Source organism: Exophiala mesophila (assembly GCF_000836275.1).
Source record: "Exophiala mesophila strain CBS 40295 unplaced genomic scaffold supercont1.5, whole genome shotgun sequence".
NCBI lineage: Eukaryota > Fungi > Ascomycota > Eurotiomycetes > Chaetothyriales > Herpotrichiellaceae > Exophiala > Exophiala mesophila.
This window is the reverse complement of record NW_015622508.1, coordinates 3,114,554-3,129,852: the sequence shown is the minus strand read 5'-3', so window position 1 is coordinate 3,129,852 and position 15,299 is coordinate 3,114,554. Positions and strand designations below refer to the sequence as shown.

The window sequence follows — 15,299 nt, the reverse complement described above, 5'->3', positions numbered from 1 at the left end:
CTGACTCCCGCCCCCGGCCGCCAGACGGCGCATCTCCAAACTCAAACGTCTCAACCATCTCAACCATCTCGCTGGAACCCTTGACCCCAAAGGAATAAATTACTACCTGTTACCAACTATCTATGGTCTCAGGGTGCCAGCCATTGACAATGCCAGGTTCAAAGAATCTTCACCAGTGTCACCTGCGCCATCAACCGGCTATCCAATGCTCTAGGACCATCGTGTAGTGAGCACATACCAGGTTTGTAGTAATGGTCTGCCATACTGCATCATCACCGCATTTCCTCCACCGTAAGGGGACTGCACCCGTCACGTGAGTCAACCCGACATATGCCAAGGCTGGGAGACCCACTCCACTGGCCACATCCGACCAAAATTCGAAAATACTGCTGGTTGCGTTATCCTTCCCTCGTCTTCTCACACCCAAATTCCTCGACCGGAGCGCACTCAACTATTTTCTACTTGAACAAGTAGCGCGCAGCGATGGCACCCAAAAAGTCAAAGAAGACGGCCGACAGCATCAACTCGCGCCTGGCGCTTGTGATGAAGTCTGGCAAAGGTCAGTGGACAATCTGAAATCGTTAATTTCAACATTGTTGCTAACGTGGCTGCCAGTCACACTCGGCTACAAATCGACTTTGAAAACCCTCAGATCTGGCAAGGCCAAGCTGGTGATCATTGCTGGCAACACTCCTCCCCTGCGAAAGTCGGAACTCGAGTACTACTCCATGCTGGCAAAGACAAATGTTCATCATTTCGCTGGAAACAACGTAAGTGGAAAATAACAAGCCCCTGCGAAGAAGCCTTGTTCGGGCTTTGGAGGGACAAGCAGCTGACCTTTTCTGTCTATCAGATCGAACTCGGCACTGCCTGCGGAAAGCTCTACCGATGCTCAACTTTGGCCGTTCTCGACGCCGGTGACTCCGATATCCTCAGCGGTACCGTTGCATAGACGCATCCCATGGCGTGCTTCTACGTTCAGCCAGCTTGATCAATGCATGGCGAGTACGGATTGCGGGATGCAACTCCTCGCGTCAGATCCAACTCCAAGCAATCGGGAAGGCCTGTGGGCCGAGACCTAGTCATGGGTTGCAACACTTCCACTATCTCAGAGGAATGTCCCGAGCGCTCTTGCATCGGAAGGGTGAGCTTGTTCACCGTTTGTAGCGAATTCAATGCAGGCAATTCCAACACCATGCGTCTACTTTCTTCACTGCTCGATGTTTTTCATTCTGTAGGAAGATTCGTATCTTGCGACTTCAAATGAGCGGCCGGGAACATATGGTTCGTACTGCTCGTCTGAGCTGACCGCACGAGTCATGGCTTCTCTTACTCGGCATGGCTCGATTGCTCAAATCCATATGTAGTTCGTAGATAGCAATCAAATGCAGGTCGACTGGCTGGCTCACATGGCCAGTTTTTCGGCCTTGTTGCCACATTTGAACATGGGATGACTCACGTGAGACGCCAAGCATTGTCCATCTTCCACACAACAGTGTTCTGACAAATGCACTTTGGCTTTCGCCGCCCACGATCCCCTCATAAATTGGCCTTGTTCCAATTCTCTCTTCTTCACCATCACCACCACCTAAACCGAAACCCATCTACAACACCGTCAAGATGGCCAGAAGACCCGCAAGATGTTACCGCTACTGCAAAAACAAGGTCAGGAATGATGATATCGGCATTTATGTGCTGATGAACTAACGAGTAATAGCCCTACCCTAAGTCACGATTCAACCGTGGTGTCCCTGATCCCAAGATTCGTATTTTCGATCTTGGAAGAAAGCGCGCCAATGTCGACGAGTTCCCCCTCTGTGTCCACATGGTTTCGAACGAATATGAACAGCTGAGCTCTGAGGCCCTCGAAGCCGCCCGCATCTGCGCCAACAAGTATGTGACAAACCCACAACCATCAAGCATTGGAGGAGTGGCGTAGCTAACAGATCTCAACCAGGTATCTTGTCAAGATTGCCGGAAAGGAAGGCTTCCATCTTCGTGTTCGAGCCCACCCCTATCACGTTGTGCGCATCAACAAGATGTTGTCTTGCGCCGGCGCTGATAGACTTCAAACTGGAATGAGAGGTGCTTGGGGTAAGCCCAACGGTACTGTTGCTCGTGTCAACATTGGTCAAATTCTCCTTTCTGTCCGCACCCGAGATGCCCACCGAGCCACAGCCATTGAAGCCCTTCGCCGATCCATGTACAAGTTCCCCGGTCGCCAGAAGATCATCGTCAGCAAGAACTGGGGCTTCACTCCCCTGCGACGTGACGAGTATGTCAAGCTGAAGCAGGAAGGCCGCGTCTTGATTGATGGTGCATATGTCCAGTTCTTGAGGAACAAGGGAAGCATCGAGCAGAACATCAAGCGATTCCCCGGTGCCTACGAGACCGCCAGCGAGGCATAGATTTTCAGCACGACCTTGATTCTGATGAAATTATGGGAGTGAGAGATCGCGCCAGGACAGATTGGCAGGCATGGGGTGGTACGATGGGACTAGATAGCGCAACAATGAAGTCGGTCATCACCCCATTGATAGTGATGCGCTGGCTCGAGGAGACTATCACACAACGAAGTCATGCTTACCATCAAGTTCAATTCCAGGATGTACCAGATTCGAAGATTCTCTCCCTAAGGACTGTGTCGGAGGATGTGCAAAAGTAGTCTAGACTACAATGATGTACCACTGAGAAATTGATACAACTATCCTGCTAAAGAAACACAGGTGATGACAAGGCGTGCTGTATGTTGTTCCACTGTGTGATATCTGCTTTCATGCACGCCACAATCTGATGAGCCAGATGGGTGTACATGAGAGGTTGGTTGTGACATGATTCGAACGGCAATGGCGTGAGGGAAGATGCCTTTCCAAAACGAGAAGGCAAAGGCCCAAGTGCTAGCATGAGAAATTCATGTCGAGTAGCAGCGATGTCATTTACTGATTATGATTATCTCGATGAGGTCAATGGCCACGAGGACGAAACTTGAAGATGATGCATATGTACAGCTAGCGGATAGCAAACCCAGGCGCTGTGGGGGTCAGCCTGCCCAAAGATAGGCGCAAAGCCACAAGGTTCTCAAACCCCTTCAGGCTCCAACGATAACGATATTAGTAGGCAGCGCAGGCTTGCCTATGGTCACAGCTGCTAACCGACATTAGAGGTTTGCGTTCGATCTGTTTAGAGTGCCACTTGGGAAGCATGACGTGCCCTCCGTCATTGCCCATGCCATGCAATCTACGGGTCAGCGGGAGAATTAGTCTAACGTAGAGGCCCCTCGGCTTCCATTAGGTAGCACTTATAGCCTATAGGTCATTCATGCCTCTTCAGGCCTTGAAGGTTCAGGCTCCTTCATGTTGATGTTGGGGGTGACCACGCCCGCGCCCGTACCCACGCCCAAATTAGGTGTCGGGGCACCTTCGGGCCATTGCCTATTCGCCCCGGCTGTCCGTGCAGCATTCTAATTATTGAGAATGCGAGTCGCTCATGATCAAATCACTTTGTTGCCCCATGTTGCTTTTTGTTGGCCCTTTGATGGTTGCTTATCCCGCTTTCCCACTTTCGAAAAGCTGAATAGTATATTTGTATGCGAAGATGCTTTCAAGATGACTCCTGCTTGGCTCAAAAGGATCAATATTGTCATGTCAGTTGAAAATCTGACAAATATCCGCTTGAGATCCGTAAGGCGCCGGATGCAACCAGGGTTGATGTAATAATTATTAGGATTTGCTTGCGATGTCGGTCGAATGAGATTAATTAGAGAAAGGCTGCCAGACTGTCCAGTCACCCAGTGCTAGCTCAGCCGGACCTGGGCCTCGCGACGTGTCACCATATTCCTGATTAATCCTTGTCATATCGACACGACTAAGGCGCCGCCAACCGGTTACAAGATAACAGATGGAGCGATATCCATCCCACCCCCCCTGACTGAGACCTGAATGGCATCAACTCATCCTCAACATCTCATTATTCCTTTGTGTCTTGAGCCTCGTCCTTTTCTCTATTCTTTCCACTTCAGTTCGAGCTGCTGAGTTGGAAACTTGGACCTCTTTGTTCCAAGGCGGTTGAGATCACCGCGACATTTAGAGTTCCGTCTTTATCATCCCCACCCATCGACTTTGTCCGTGTGACAGTTCCACCTGTGGACTATCGCTTTCCGACTCCCCAAAACGCCGTACGCCCTCCGTCTGTCCTCAACGTCCATCCTCGACCCTGTCACCATCATCATCTATCACAGTCAACTCTCACCGTCGATTTTGACACGACCTTGTTATCCTGCACCCATAGGAGCTGGCACTCCGTCTCTAATTCTCATCCTAATGCACTCTGCTTCTTTACAATAGGCAAGCAATTGTGATAAGGTGGACAACTGACTCACTCCTTGATTCGGCTCAGTTTCCAGCCATCCTACCGCCCTTCAACTCTCGCGACGAGCTTCTAATTACTTTGATCGCCGCTATTTCCTACTCGTCGCCCGATAGTCCTCACATTTGTTTGGCAAGATCCAGTTGGGAGCCATGGCTTTCCAACAATCCGCTGCCCCGCGTCCCATTGTCATCAGCCAACCACGATCACAAAATGCATCCTCAACTTCTCAAGTTCACTCTACCATCGAAGACTCTCAAGAATGGGTGCTTTTCACACCATCCACCGCAGAGTCAACCATTACTCGCACTGGTACAGATCATACCATTGGCCTTTCGGTCAGAGCCAGCGAGGCGTCACTGAATACGGCTGCAAGGTCAGGTCGGCTTGGTTCTTCGGTGTTGGAAGACGAGGCCACAGAAGATGGCGATCTCGATAGCCTGGACGATGGCTTGCATGCGTTCAGAGACCCCCCTTTATACCCCTCCACTTCACATCAGACTCAAGGTCCCCTTCTACCTGCCCATGATGGTTTGGGGACGTTTCCTGCGTCAAGCCCACCAGTACTGGAACAACTCTGGCAGCACGAACAATTCAACCCAAAAAGAAAACACGATGGCTTCCATCGTCGACCTTCAAGCATCCAGCGACGACTCGACACCATTGATGAGATGGAGGCTCAAGCCAACGAGGAGAAGAGAATGCGAATAGAAAAATGGCGACTGGAACAGAGTCAGGCTTTGATGGAAGAGGTAGAAAGAGAAACACGGCGTCGTTTTCGCCGAGGCTCTCGGGTCTCTTCGAATCAGGAGTCCTTCATGTCATTGAATGACGATCTGCTTGCTTCGACGCCGAAGCAGAGCAGTTATCTACCAATGTCTGAAGGAGAAACTGCTGAAGACGAGCCATTCTGGCGCCGCATCACTAGGAGGTTCATCAGGGACGTTGTCGGCATTGACGAGCCTTTGCTCTCGGTTATTTTCGGGGAGAGCCTGCCAGAAGACGTGGAAAGTCGACCCCCGTCATCTGGTGGCACATTACCAACCATCCTCGAACAAGGACCAGAGGGACAGACGAGCGACGACTCATGGAGGGATCGGTTACTGCAGCGGATAGCCCGGGAGCTCGGTGTATACGTTCATCAGCTTACCCCCCATCCTGGCGCATTTACTTCATATTCCAGCAGCCCTGACTATGCAGGCATGCCTGTCTCATTGGCTCCCCAAACCTCGACAACACCTGAGATGGCAGAAGCGGCTCGCGTCTCCACAAGAGAAACAGCCGCTTCAGCTCTCACGCCCAATTTCCCCCCAACCGTCCGTGACGTTGCGCATGCCGAGAACTGGGGATTCGAAGAAGAACCATCACCAACAACCTCTCCTCTTGAATCAGCCATGAATCTACAGAAGGAGCGTGCGTATTGGGAGCGGGAACTGGACCTTAAGATGGTTTTCCGCTATCTGAAAGACCGGTTCGTCCCTAGGTCATCAACTGCAGCACCGCCTCAGCAAGCAGCACAGCAGGTGGTGGAAGATGCTGCGACACGGGCTGCCATTATCCGCCAGCATCATCCACTAGTTGCCCGAGCTCATCGGTCCCCCGTGAGGACGAGGAAAGATTCTCGGGCCAGTCTGCGGCGACCTCAAAGTAGTTGCGCGAGCGAAAGTGTACTCAGCAGCAGGAAGGCATCTCTCGCCAGGAGCAGCTCGAGCCGGAACTACTGGGACATTGGAGGTAGCGTCAATTCGGGGACTTCCATTCTCGCCAGTGGAGGGGCATGGGGAGAGGTATAAATGATCTATTTCGGGCACGACCTGCATCGCACATGGGTAACGCGACACACCTCTCACACTTCACATTTTGGGCATTTATCGCTGTTGCAGCACTTTACGACTGTATGAACAGGCATCATTTAACGACTCGGACACGGTTTTATTGTCTATCAGTGGTGTTTATGTCGTCGAGTCATGATCAAGACGGGTGCATTTGAAGGGGCATAGAACTTGAACAGTATTCTCCGTCATCTAGGTAACAATCTACTAGTTAGATCGCCTCAATTGAGTCGAAGCACCATGGTACGGACTTCTGTCATGAGAAGTCTCAGTCCACTGACTTCATCCGTGGTGTAAACATCATCACACCCCTCTTTCGTGCAACTCGTTCCTTGTATCTCGTCACTCTCGTTCACGTTCGCCCCTCCTCTCTCTGCCGATCGGTTTGTATGAAATACGTCATTCGAGTTCGCCACATTTGCCAAGACCGCCATTTATCACGTGGATATCACAGTCACATGACTGGTCCATGGTCTCTGTGATTGGCTGATTTCAGGCATCGCCGCAGTGGGGTTTCCTTGCTTTCTTTGTTTACATTCAGTGTCTTCTTCTTCGACACTCAGGCGGTGCAGAATAAACTGGCAACCTGCGACGTCGTCATTGTTACCCTGTCTTGCCATTCGTCTTACGACCACCTCAGCGCCTTTGGTTTCCCGCCTCTGACCGGCGACGCTCCCGCGACTTTCAATCGCAACAGCCTTCCATACCTGTGGGTGGTCGCCATGGCCGACGAAGATGACCTAGCCTATCTCCAACCAGGCTACGACCTGAATAGCCTCACCGTCCCCAAGCTGCGCAATATCCTGGTCAAGCACGATATCGATTTCCCCTCCTCAGCTAAGAAGGGTCAATTGGTTGAAGTGATACAGCATGACCTTTTACCACAAGCCAAAAAGTTGCTTAAGGCGCAGGATCGGGTTCGTCGGACTAGTCGAGGCATCACAGATGTTCCCAGCAGTCAGGATAGTACCGCGGACGATGAAGGCGGGCTCGATCGACAGCTGATGCCTCCTCCTGGTCCCAAAACCCCGCGCAGCCGAAAATCAAAGTCTGACCTTGCGGGGTCATCGACCTCGACAACTGCAACACCATCTACCTCTCGGAGATCAAAAACACCCAGCCGACGGGCGACGAGGACGCCACGCGCTTCAGACACAGAGCCTGATGTGGAAACTACGGTACGCAAGTCTCGCAAAAGTGCACCCGCGCAAGCCGTACTGGCACCAGCTGTTACACTTGATGAGCCGGATGCGAGGTTGAAAAGAGAGTCTCTGGAGACAGGAACTAGTCCATTCTCAGATGACAATCCTTTCCAGTCCGGCTCCAGTCCTACAACTACCTCCAAGCGATTGTCCTCCTCATCTCGCAGCAGAAAGTCCCTAGGCGCCTCCACCTCCACCAACAAGAGCCCTTCCAAACGTCGACAAACCAGCTCTCCCATCATCAAGCAAGAAAGTGCATCGCCACAACACACTTCGGTAGAGTTTCCCATCTCCAGACTCAAGTCTGATGACTATGTTCCAGTGACCGAGGAATTCACGGCCGAGGAGAGTCAGGAGCTAGCGGAGCAAGAGAGAAATGGACAAGTTGTGCCCGGTCGCAGATCGCAATTGGTGCGTAGACCCAAGAAAAAGGCGACCAACAAAGTTGTCAAGGCTGCACCATTTGCATTTCTCACCACAGTGCTCGCTGCGGCGGCTGGCTGGTACAGGCAAGAGAAGATCAACATTGGTTACTGCGACGTCGGTGACGCTCAATGGTCCTTGGCCAACTACCCTCAAGTCCCACCTTGGGTCCACGACCTGCAGCCAAGCTGCGAACCGTGTCCTCAGCATGCTTACTGCTCACCGAACATGGTAGCGGAATGTGAAAGCGACTTCGTCCTTAAACCGCACCCACTGTCGCTGAACGGGTTGATTCCTATTCCTCCAACATGTGAACCCGACAGCGAGAAAGAGAGGAAGATTGAAGCTGTGGCAAACAAGGCAATCGAGGAGCTGCGTCAGCGGAGAGCAGCATATGAGTGCGGAGGGGAAGTGCCTAATGCACAGTCGATCGGCACCGGGTCAATAGAAGTAGAACAGCCCGTCGCTTCATCTAGCTCAGCGAAGCTTGAAATCTCGGATGAAGAACTCAAGAAGACCATCGCCAAGCAGCGAAGAAAGGGGATGACTGACCAGGATTTTGACGCCCTGTGGGAAGGCGCATTGGGAAATGTTCTCAAAAGAGACGAGGTTGATGTTACTCACGACGGGTAAGTTGTTCACTCAAGCAGTTTTGTTCTCATCCCTGTCGTTTCCCACGTCCGCAGTTGGTGTTCCTGTCATCTCAAGCCCAGCGCCAATCTCATTTGCGATTCACTGACTGACCAAGTGTCCCAATTTCTTCCCTTGCAGATCTGGAACCCGATTCCTTAGCAGCTCCTCTCTCGCCCGACTCCCATTCTCCTGTGCCATCCGAAAATCGGTTCTTCGAACCATTTCGCACAATCGAATCCCTCTTGGACTTTTGATTGTCATCGTTGGAGCGGGAACATACTTGTACAGTCAAGCCGACGCCCGGAAGCGGGCTACGGCTCAAATCCCGGGACTGGTAGCCACGACGTTGGATCGTCTTGCGACACAGGCTGCCTTGAAGGAGGACGGTCGGACTTCAGAGCCATACATTAGTGTGGGCCAGCTGAGGGACGATGTACTTCGAAACGTGTTTAGTCCGAATGAGCGAGAGAGGGTATGGCAGAATGTGAGGAAGGTTGTCGAAGGCAATTCTAATGTGAGAGCGTCAACCCGCGAAGGTGGCAAAACAGGGGAATGGAGTCGAGTGTGGGAGTGGATTGGACCTCTTGATCTCGCTCCAGGTTTGGAAGGTCGAAGATCTGGTGGACTCATTCAGAACGCTGGTTCTGCGGTTGGCGTTGGTCCCGACGACGGCAGCGGTATAACCGACGTTCGACGATGGGACGAAGGGAGGGCGATTTATTGATTTCACGTTGCTTTTCTTGTGTAATACGTGCACGATGCATTTCTGGACGCGTAAATGGATTGGCTTCCAAGGTTTCCTGTTAATGCCAAACGAAGACTGTGCATGACTCGCTGTCGCACTAACTTCGTGAATACCTAGATCAGTCGATGATTGCCTTTGATCTCACTTTCTAAATGCCTACACTTGGGCTCCCTTGGGCACTTATACAATGCCAGAGTATTTGGGTAGCTGTGCGCTTGACTTTGCGATATGATTCATTTGGAGATAAAGGCGGGATATCTGCAACATGAACTTACAGTACATTGGACTTGTGGCACTCACCTCAGGAATGTACAGTATGTAGAGAGAGATATAGTAGGTAGGAAGGATTCAGCAATACAACAAAATAAAACTCACCTCATCAAGACTGCCGTAAGTAGTGATTATCCAAACCCTGATCTTGTCCGCACAATTCTCGATTATTATCGCAGAGATGTGGATCATACTGAACCCAGAGTCCTTGGTAATCGGGTATGTCCAGGCTATCATTCACTATCTTGTACACCACGAACTGCCTGCCTGCGTGAGGTTCTTTAACAGGGACTCCTTTGTCTGCCCGGATTCGTCTCTGTTTTCAGGCTCTAAAGGGAGTCACCCAGCAGCCAGTAAACGAACGCCTATCTCGGCCCCTGCCAGACCGTCTCGAAACGCAAAGTGTCAAGCATTGTACGATACCTAGTCTGTTCGGGCTTATATTGGGCAGCGCGCCCGAAAGAAACCGGTTTCGTATTCTACCCAAACGAGCAAAACTCCAGCTTAAGACCACGTCCTATTGAAAGGACTTCTTTTTGCACCAGGGAAACGCAAATCTGCCGCAACCCAGCGTGTCACATGAGGCGAGATGGTCGCTCCTGGCCTATCTCACGTACGGTGGTCGTGCCCGACCCCAAGAACAATCATGACCACGCCATCTGCTCTCGAGAATCTCTATTGCTGTCTATAATTCCACAGTTCATGGTCTTGCTCGATTTCTTGCGACACCTGAACATCAATCCTGTTACCAAGCCATCGTGAGTTCATGACCAGACGATACAAATACTTGCACCATCGCCAGGAACAGCTGAATCTATACCCCTTACCTCATTCCTTCGTTTCCTCAACAGAAGCCAATGCAACGATTCGAAATGGCATCTGATCCGCATGACCCTGCTGGTCTGCGCTGGCTCGAGACTCTGCTGCCTGGGATCTACATGTTGTCCGGCTTTGGAGGACTCATCACCTTCACTACGGCGGTGGGCATCTACGGCGGTCCTCGTCGCTATTACTCGGAGCTGCAGACCTTTATCTCGCTGGCCTGGCTCTTCTTCGTCCTCTCACTGGCCTTGGCGACCCTCACCTCTATGGCACTGACGTTCCAGCGCCATCATGTCAAGGACGCCTTCGAAAGAGGGTACAAATCCTGGCGCGGTGGCGCAGGCACTCGCACTGCTGGCGAGAGAGGTGTCGTGTTTGGTATCGTGGTGCTCGGGGCCGGTCTCTGGCTGATGCTCCTTGTGTGTCTTGCCTTTGTCTTTCTTAGCTTAAGCATTGCTGCTTACAGCCTGGCCGTTGGTTGGATTGCCGTTGTTGTGAGCGGGGCAATGTTGATCACCACTATTGTCTTCTGGGTGTTGATGAACCAGAAGGATTAGTTCTGCCCGAATCTCGACGGAGTGGCTTCTACTTTCACAGAAGACTGCCCCACAAAACCTCGAATGTTCAAGAAAGTCACCACGTCCAATATCACTCGGTCGGAGAACAACCCTAGCAGTGAGAAAAACGAGGCTGAGCTAGTTCATTCCTTCATTAAACAAAACAAAAGCCACAGGTCTCCACCAGAGCCCACTCTATACTAGTTCACTCGCACTCAGTGTATGACCAGACCTAGCGAGTGAAAGGCCACTGAGTCTGCATTTCCATCTCCAAGGCGCAGCCATTGGTTGCAAAAGGAACCACGGAATTTTCTTCCTGATTCTGCATCACAAAATGCCAAAGCCTACATGATTCTCTATGGCTTTGGTCAGTTTCTCTTCCAAGACCGCCCGCTGTCTGTACACCGGCAACAGCAGGCGGCCGTAACAGGTACTACTACTCGGCAGCCTCCCATCCACATCACCGTCGCCATTTTTCTGGATCACAAACGTCACACTGCCCAGACCATTGACGGGAACACGATCACTTGCGGTCACAAACTCGAGCAGATGTTTGTGCTGTTCGGGTGACATGTTGCGGACAATGGCCCAAAACCAGTGCATGTATTCCGAGTCCCGTTCAAAGTCGTCATAAGTCGCTGTGCGCTCCAGCTCGTTGATATCGATTTTCGAATGCCCTTCGATCACCAGCTTGAGTGCTTCAGGAGTGAAGATGCTCAAAGCATTGCGGTCCAGACATGTGTAAAACCCTCGGGCAAAGGCAGTAAACTGGGGAGCAACGGATTTGTGAACGAGCCAGTATATGTAATCGAGAACGTACTGTTCGCGATTTGCGTTCGTCACAAGTGGCGCCTCATCATCTTGTGGAGATGTCGGCATGTCTGACTCTTCGAGACTGTTAGGAGTGCCACAGCCTTTGAGGTTCAGTGAAGCAGCCCGGGAAACATGAGCCAGCCCAGTGTCAAGAGTGCATTGGTGAGGAGGAGACAGATGAGGCGTGGGTCCGAATCGGTTTGTAGGAGGTGGAAGTTCAAAAGAAGTAGATTTAGTTCGCTTCTTGAGGGCGCTGGTGCCATTTACACCATGCAACTGCGGCCAAGGATCCTCACGCCCAACACGCGATAAATCGATAGTGACAGCGCTTCCATATACCTCGTAGCTGAATTCGTATGTCCGCGCAATCACATCACCTACATCCCCATCTGACCATTCTAGTAGCGTCCTCAAACCTTTGGTCAATTCTGGCCAGCCGTCAGAGATATGATCAAGACTTTTGGCCTTGAGATTGAGCAGTTTGCGATAGAATGCCAGAGGAAAGGTGACAGGGATTGTGATACCGTTGTAGACAGCCACGGACATGAGAACGCCCAAGGCTTCGAAGCTGTAGAGCGGTTCCAGGGAGCCAGGCTGAAACCATGCCATCCTAGTGGTATCGTCGATGGTGAACATGCCCAAGTTTTTGTCTAAAGCTTCCGCAAACACCACGCGAAAGAACTCTTGTTGCACACCGCCATGATCTAAGCCGTCTTCCCCTTCATTTTGGCCTAGCCGGACGCGTAGGGGTCTCAATAACTCCATGCGTTCCCTGTGCCAAATTTGATCGATTGCATCTTTCAAGATGTCGTCCCGCCGAATCGTGAGGACGAAATATTTTGCCATGTGGGGGCGTAGATGCGAAAGAATCTCTTTTCCGCCGTACAACGGGATGGATGAGGCCGACATGAAATGCCTAGTTTCAGTATAAACGAGGGTAGCCTGCTCATGTGATTTGCGCATGATTTCAACGTTGATGGCTCGGAAATATTTGACCAGTGTCGCCGGCTCGAAGAGGAAAGAGAAGGACAGCAAGTGTGTCTGCCGAGTGTCGGGTCGAAACGCCAACCAGTCATTTGGCATAGCAATATCGTCAAAACTGTCGGCAATGAAAGGCATTGTGAAGACTTGTTCGTCCAAGTTCAACGACAATCGAGCCCTGTAGATACCGGCCAAGAGTTCCAGGGCGCCGCTGACTGAGCCAGCACGCTGAATGACGGGTTTCCGATCCCAGATTCTCAGCATAACCGTTCTAACCATCTCAACAATGGCGGTTCCCATCCAGCTAAGCGAGTCGCCATAGTCACTCTCATCATCTGTCAGAGCAACTCTGTCTAGGCGTGCAACTAGAAGATCGACAATTGTTGTCTTTCTCTCTTTTGGCAAATTCGCGCCCTTGACGGCGGCGGCCCACTTGGACACTGTGAGTCGATGACTGATGACATCCATGACTGCCTTGAGTAAGCGCAGAATATTCCAATCATCAAATGTATCGATAGATCTGATCATGAGACCGGCAAACCGTAAGACATCTGTGCTATAACTTTCGGGACCTCTGTTCGCCAGCTTGGGCCAGTGCGAATGAGCACGATCTTTATTGCGGAGAATTCTGAGCTGAGTAAAGGTGAACTTGTGAGCCCAGTAGTTGTCAGCTGTTATCAACGAGGCGATTGTCATCAACCCCACTAAACACAACTCGCAGACCTGAATATCTTTCAGTGCGGGCCGTGGATTCTCAATATCTTGCGACAAAATGTTGTGCAAGATGTCCAAGCTCGCAGATTTCGTCGCATTATCAAGGTTGAAACGCTTTGCTGGTTTGGGCGACCGATCACCGCCGGTACTGCAAGCAGGACTACTCAAGCGGGTGCTTTTTTGTAGCCAAGTGGGAAGAGCATACGAATACTGCAGTGCAGTAAATATGCTGTTGATGACCAAATCCCGCTGTTCTAGTTGGTCCAGATGAGCAAGAGACTTTACCAGCGACTTGACTTCGGTCCTTGTTGAGGACTTGAATGCCGGCCATGGGGTGGGGAGAGAGCGACGGAGTAGCGACTTAGGGGCATCTTTGCTAGGCGTAGGGTCGATATCCCCTTGGCTCACTTCCTCAACTTGGTTGAGGTCGTCAGGTCGGGTTGATTGCGTGGATCGTCCATAAGTGGCCTGCAAGGTTTTGACAGTCGTGACTAATCTTTCCGGGTCACTCAAACAGTAGATGAGACTCTGCTGAAGAAAAGGAAGAACTTGTCGATCATATGTTCCCTGCGAGCTCGAGGACTTGGTAAATGATTGTAGCCACACAAGGTGGCCGAATTCGAGGTTTCGAAGGGTATACGTCGGTGGACAGGCGGCAGTCATTGTGGGGGCTAACTCGTGCTGCTTGGCTTGAAGTTTGCATGGTTGAGTTTCATCAACATTGGCCTGTTTTAAGTCATGTGTGGGAGCCTTGTCTTCAGCGCCCCCGATTGAGGATTGGGCAGAGGTGTGCTCGTGCGATTGGGGAGGTTGTTGTGTAGCCATCGGTTTAACGCTGGGTAGCCAATTAAGCATTCGTAGAGGTAGCAAGTCAAAAAGTGTCTGAGTGAAGGAGGCAAGATCCTTTGTTTTTGCAGGAGGCGAAATCGTGGCATGATCAAAAGATTGGGCGTGGCGCAGGGTATCAAGAGTCGATGTATCGAGTTCTTTCAGGTCGTCGGCTGGCAGACTCAGGGGATCAGAAGCATGATCCATATTGAGCCGGGTTGCGCCAGTAGACATGTCTGGGTTGCGTAGTCGTCTTCCTGCCTGGACAATGTCCTCCTGGCTGGATCTCCGCATGGGGTGTTCGGTTAAGGGCGAAAGCTTCCGGGTGTCCTTAAGACGATGGGTGTTGGATGAAGGAAATGACTTTGCTGCATGACCGTTCTCAGAGGCATTGCTAGGGAGGCGCGCATGCCTCTCGACATTGCTCCGTCTCTTTTTAGACAATGCAGGATCTTCATACCAGGGCACCACCGGGTCGTTCTGGCACAAGCCACCGCGGGCATCGGCTCCAGACTTTACAAAGTCATCGATCAAATGGCAGGCCAAGGCACGGGCAGACACATCAGTGTACCGTCTCAAGGGACTTGCACAGTTCCTCTTTCTGTAGCTTAGGCATGTCGGGGTGGCGCAATTGACATTCCTGCAGCCATACTGAACTTGGTTTGTGTAACGTCGGATGAGCAAACGTAGCGTTCGATCACGTTGCGCGTGATGGGCTACGTAGTCAAGTTTCGGGTCGGGTAGAGGGATGATATCGGATAAAAAGTGATCTGGGACGTGGAAACCTAGGTCGGCCGATATCTTTGAGGCTCGAGAGAACTTGGAGTCGTGGGGTTCGGGGACGTGGTCATCGTGGGTCCCGGACTTGCTTGTCGGCTGCGCATAATGCATGACAAGGAGTCAAGCAATCAATGGCAAGCATTTGGGGAGAGAGAGGGTGAGATGTGGGATGAGCAGGTTTCCCCCTGGTGAGAAATTAGGTTGACAGAATATACACAGAATTGAAGGCGAAGGAGAGAGTCAATGGGATGGACAGGTATGGATCGCCCTTGCCCGTTTAGTCACATTGGTGACTTCTTGCCGCAGCAGGTCATTACAAGTCACATGCACATCA

At 51.4% G+C, this 15,299-nt stretch overlaps 6 protein-coding genes across 8 annotated transcripts; 5 read left to right on the top strand and 1 right to left on the bottom strand.

Annotated features, from left to right (window-relative positions):
- The first annotated feature begins 147 nt into the window (after nt 1-147).
- On the top strand, nt 148-1,430 carry PV10_07799 (60S ribosomal protein). The gene is made up of 3 exons (XM_016372742.1): nt 148-559; nt 616-770; nt 854-1,430. Exons 1-3 carry the CDS (start codon nt 484-486, stop codon nt 950-952), a joined length of 330 nt encoding a protein of 109 aa, XP_016222074.1. The 5' UTR covers nt 148-483; the 3' UTR covers nt 953-1,430.
- A 100-nt stretch (nt 1,431-1,530) lies between these two features.
- PV10_07798 lies at nt 1,531-3,321 on the top strand. 2 transcript variants are annotated; one of them, XM_016372740.1, is made up of 3 exons: nt 1,531-1,665; nt 1,718-1,893; nt 1,958-3,321. In XM_016372740.1, exons 1-3 carry the CDS (start codon nt 1,621-1,623, stop codon nt 2,406-2,408), a joined length of 672 nt encoding a protein of 223 aa, XP_016222072.1. In that variant the 5' UTR covers nt 1,531-1,620; the 3' UTR covers nt 2,409-3,321. The 2 variants fall into 2 exon arrangements, with proteins under 2 accessions (XP_016222072.1, XP_016222073.1); XM_016372741.1 differs by having other exon boundaries at nt 1,531-1,893.
- A 621-nt stretch (nt 3,322-3,942) lies between these two features.
- PV10_07797 (uncharacterized protein) lies at nt 3,943-6,485 on the top strand. Its single transcript, XM_016372739.1, has one exon. It carries the CDS (start codon nt 4,518-4,520, stop codon nt 6,156-6,158), a length of 1,641 nt encoding a protein of 546 aa, XP_016222071.1. The 5' UTR covers nt 3,943-4,517; the 3' UTR covers nt 6,159-6,485.
- Nucleotides 6,486-6,751: 266 nt separating this feature from the next.
- PV10_07796 lies at nt 6,752-9,399 on the top strand. 2 transcript variants are annotated; one of them, XM_016372737.1, is made up of 2 exons: nt 6,752-8,451; nt 8,594-9,399. In XM_016372737.1, exons 1-2 carry the CDS (start codon nt 6,920-6,922, stop codon nt 9,177-9,179), a joined length of 2,118 nt encoding a protein of 705 aa, XP_016222069.1. In that variant the 5' UTR covers nt 6,752-6,919; the 3' UTR covers nt 9,180-9,399. The 2 variants fall into 2 exon arrangements, with proteins under 2 accessions (XP_016222069.1, XP_016222070.1); XM_016372738.1 differs by having other exon boundaries at nt 8,571-9,399.
- A 943-nt stretch (nt 9,400-10,342) lies between these two features.
- Nucleotides 10,343-10,849, top strand: PV10_07795 (uncharacterized protein; the record flags this gene model as incomplete). The annotated part of the gene is made up of 1 exon (XM_016372736.1): nt 10,343-10,849. One exon carries the CDS (start codon nt 10,343-10,345, stop codon nt 10,847-10,849), a length of 507 nt encoding a protein of 168 aa, XP_016222068.1.
- Nucleotides 10,805-15,153, bottom strand: PV10_07794 (uncharacterized protein). Its single transcript, XM_016372735.1, has one exon. The coding sequence runs from the start codon at nt 15,074-15,076 to the stop codon at nt 11,177-11,179; it is 3,900 nt and encodes a 1,299-aa protein (XP_016222067.1). The 5' UTR covers nt 15,077-15,153; the 3' UTR covers nt 10,805-11,176.
- Nucleotides 15,154-15,299: the final 146 nt, after the last annotated feature.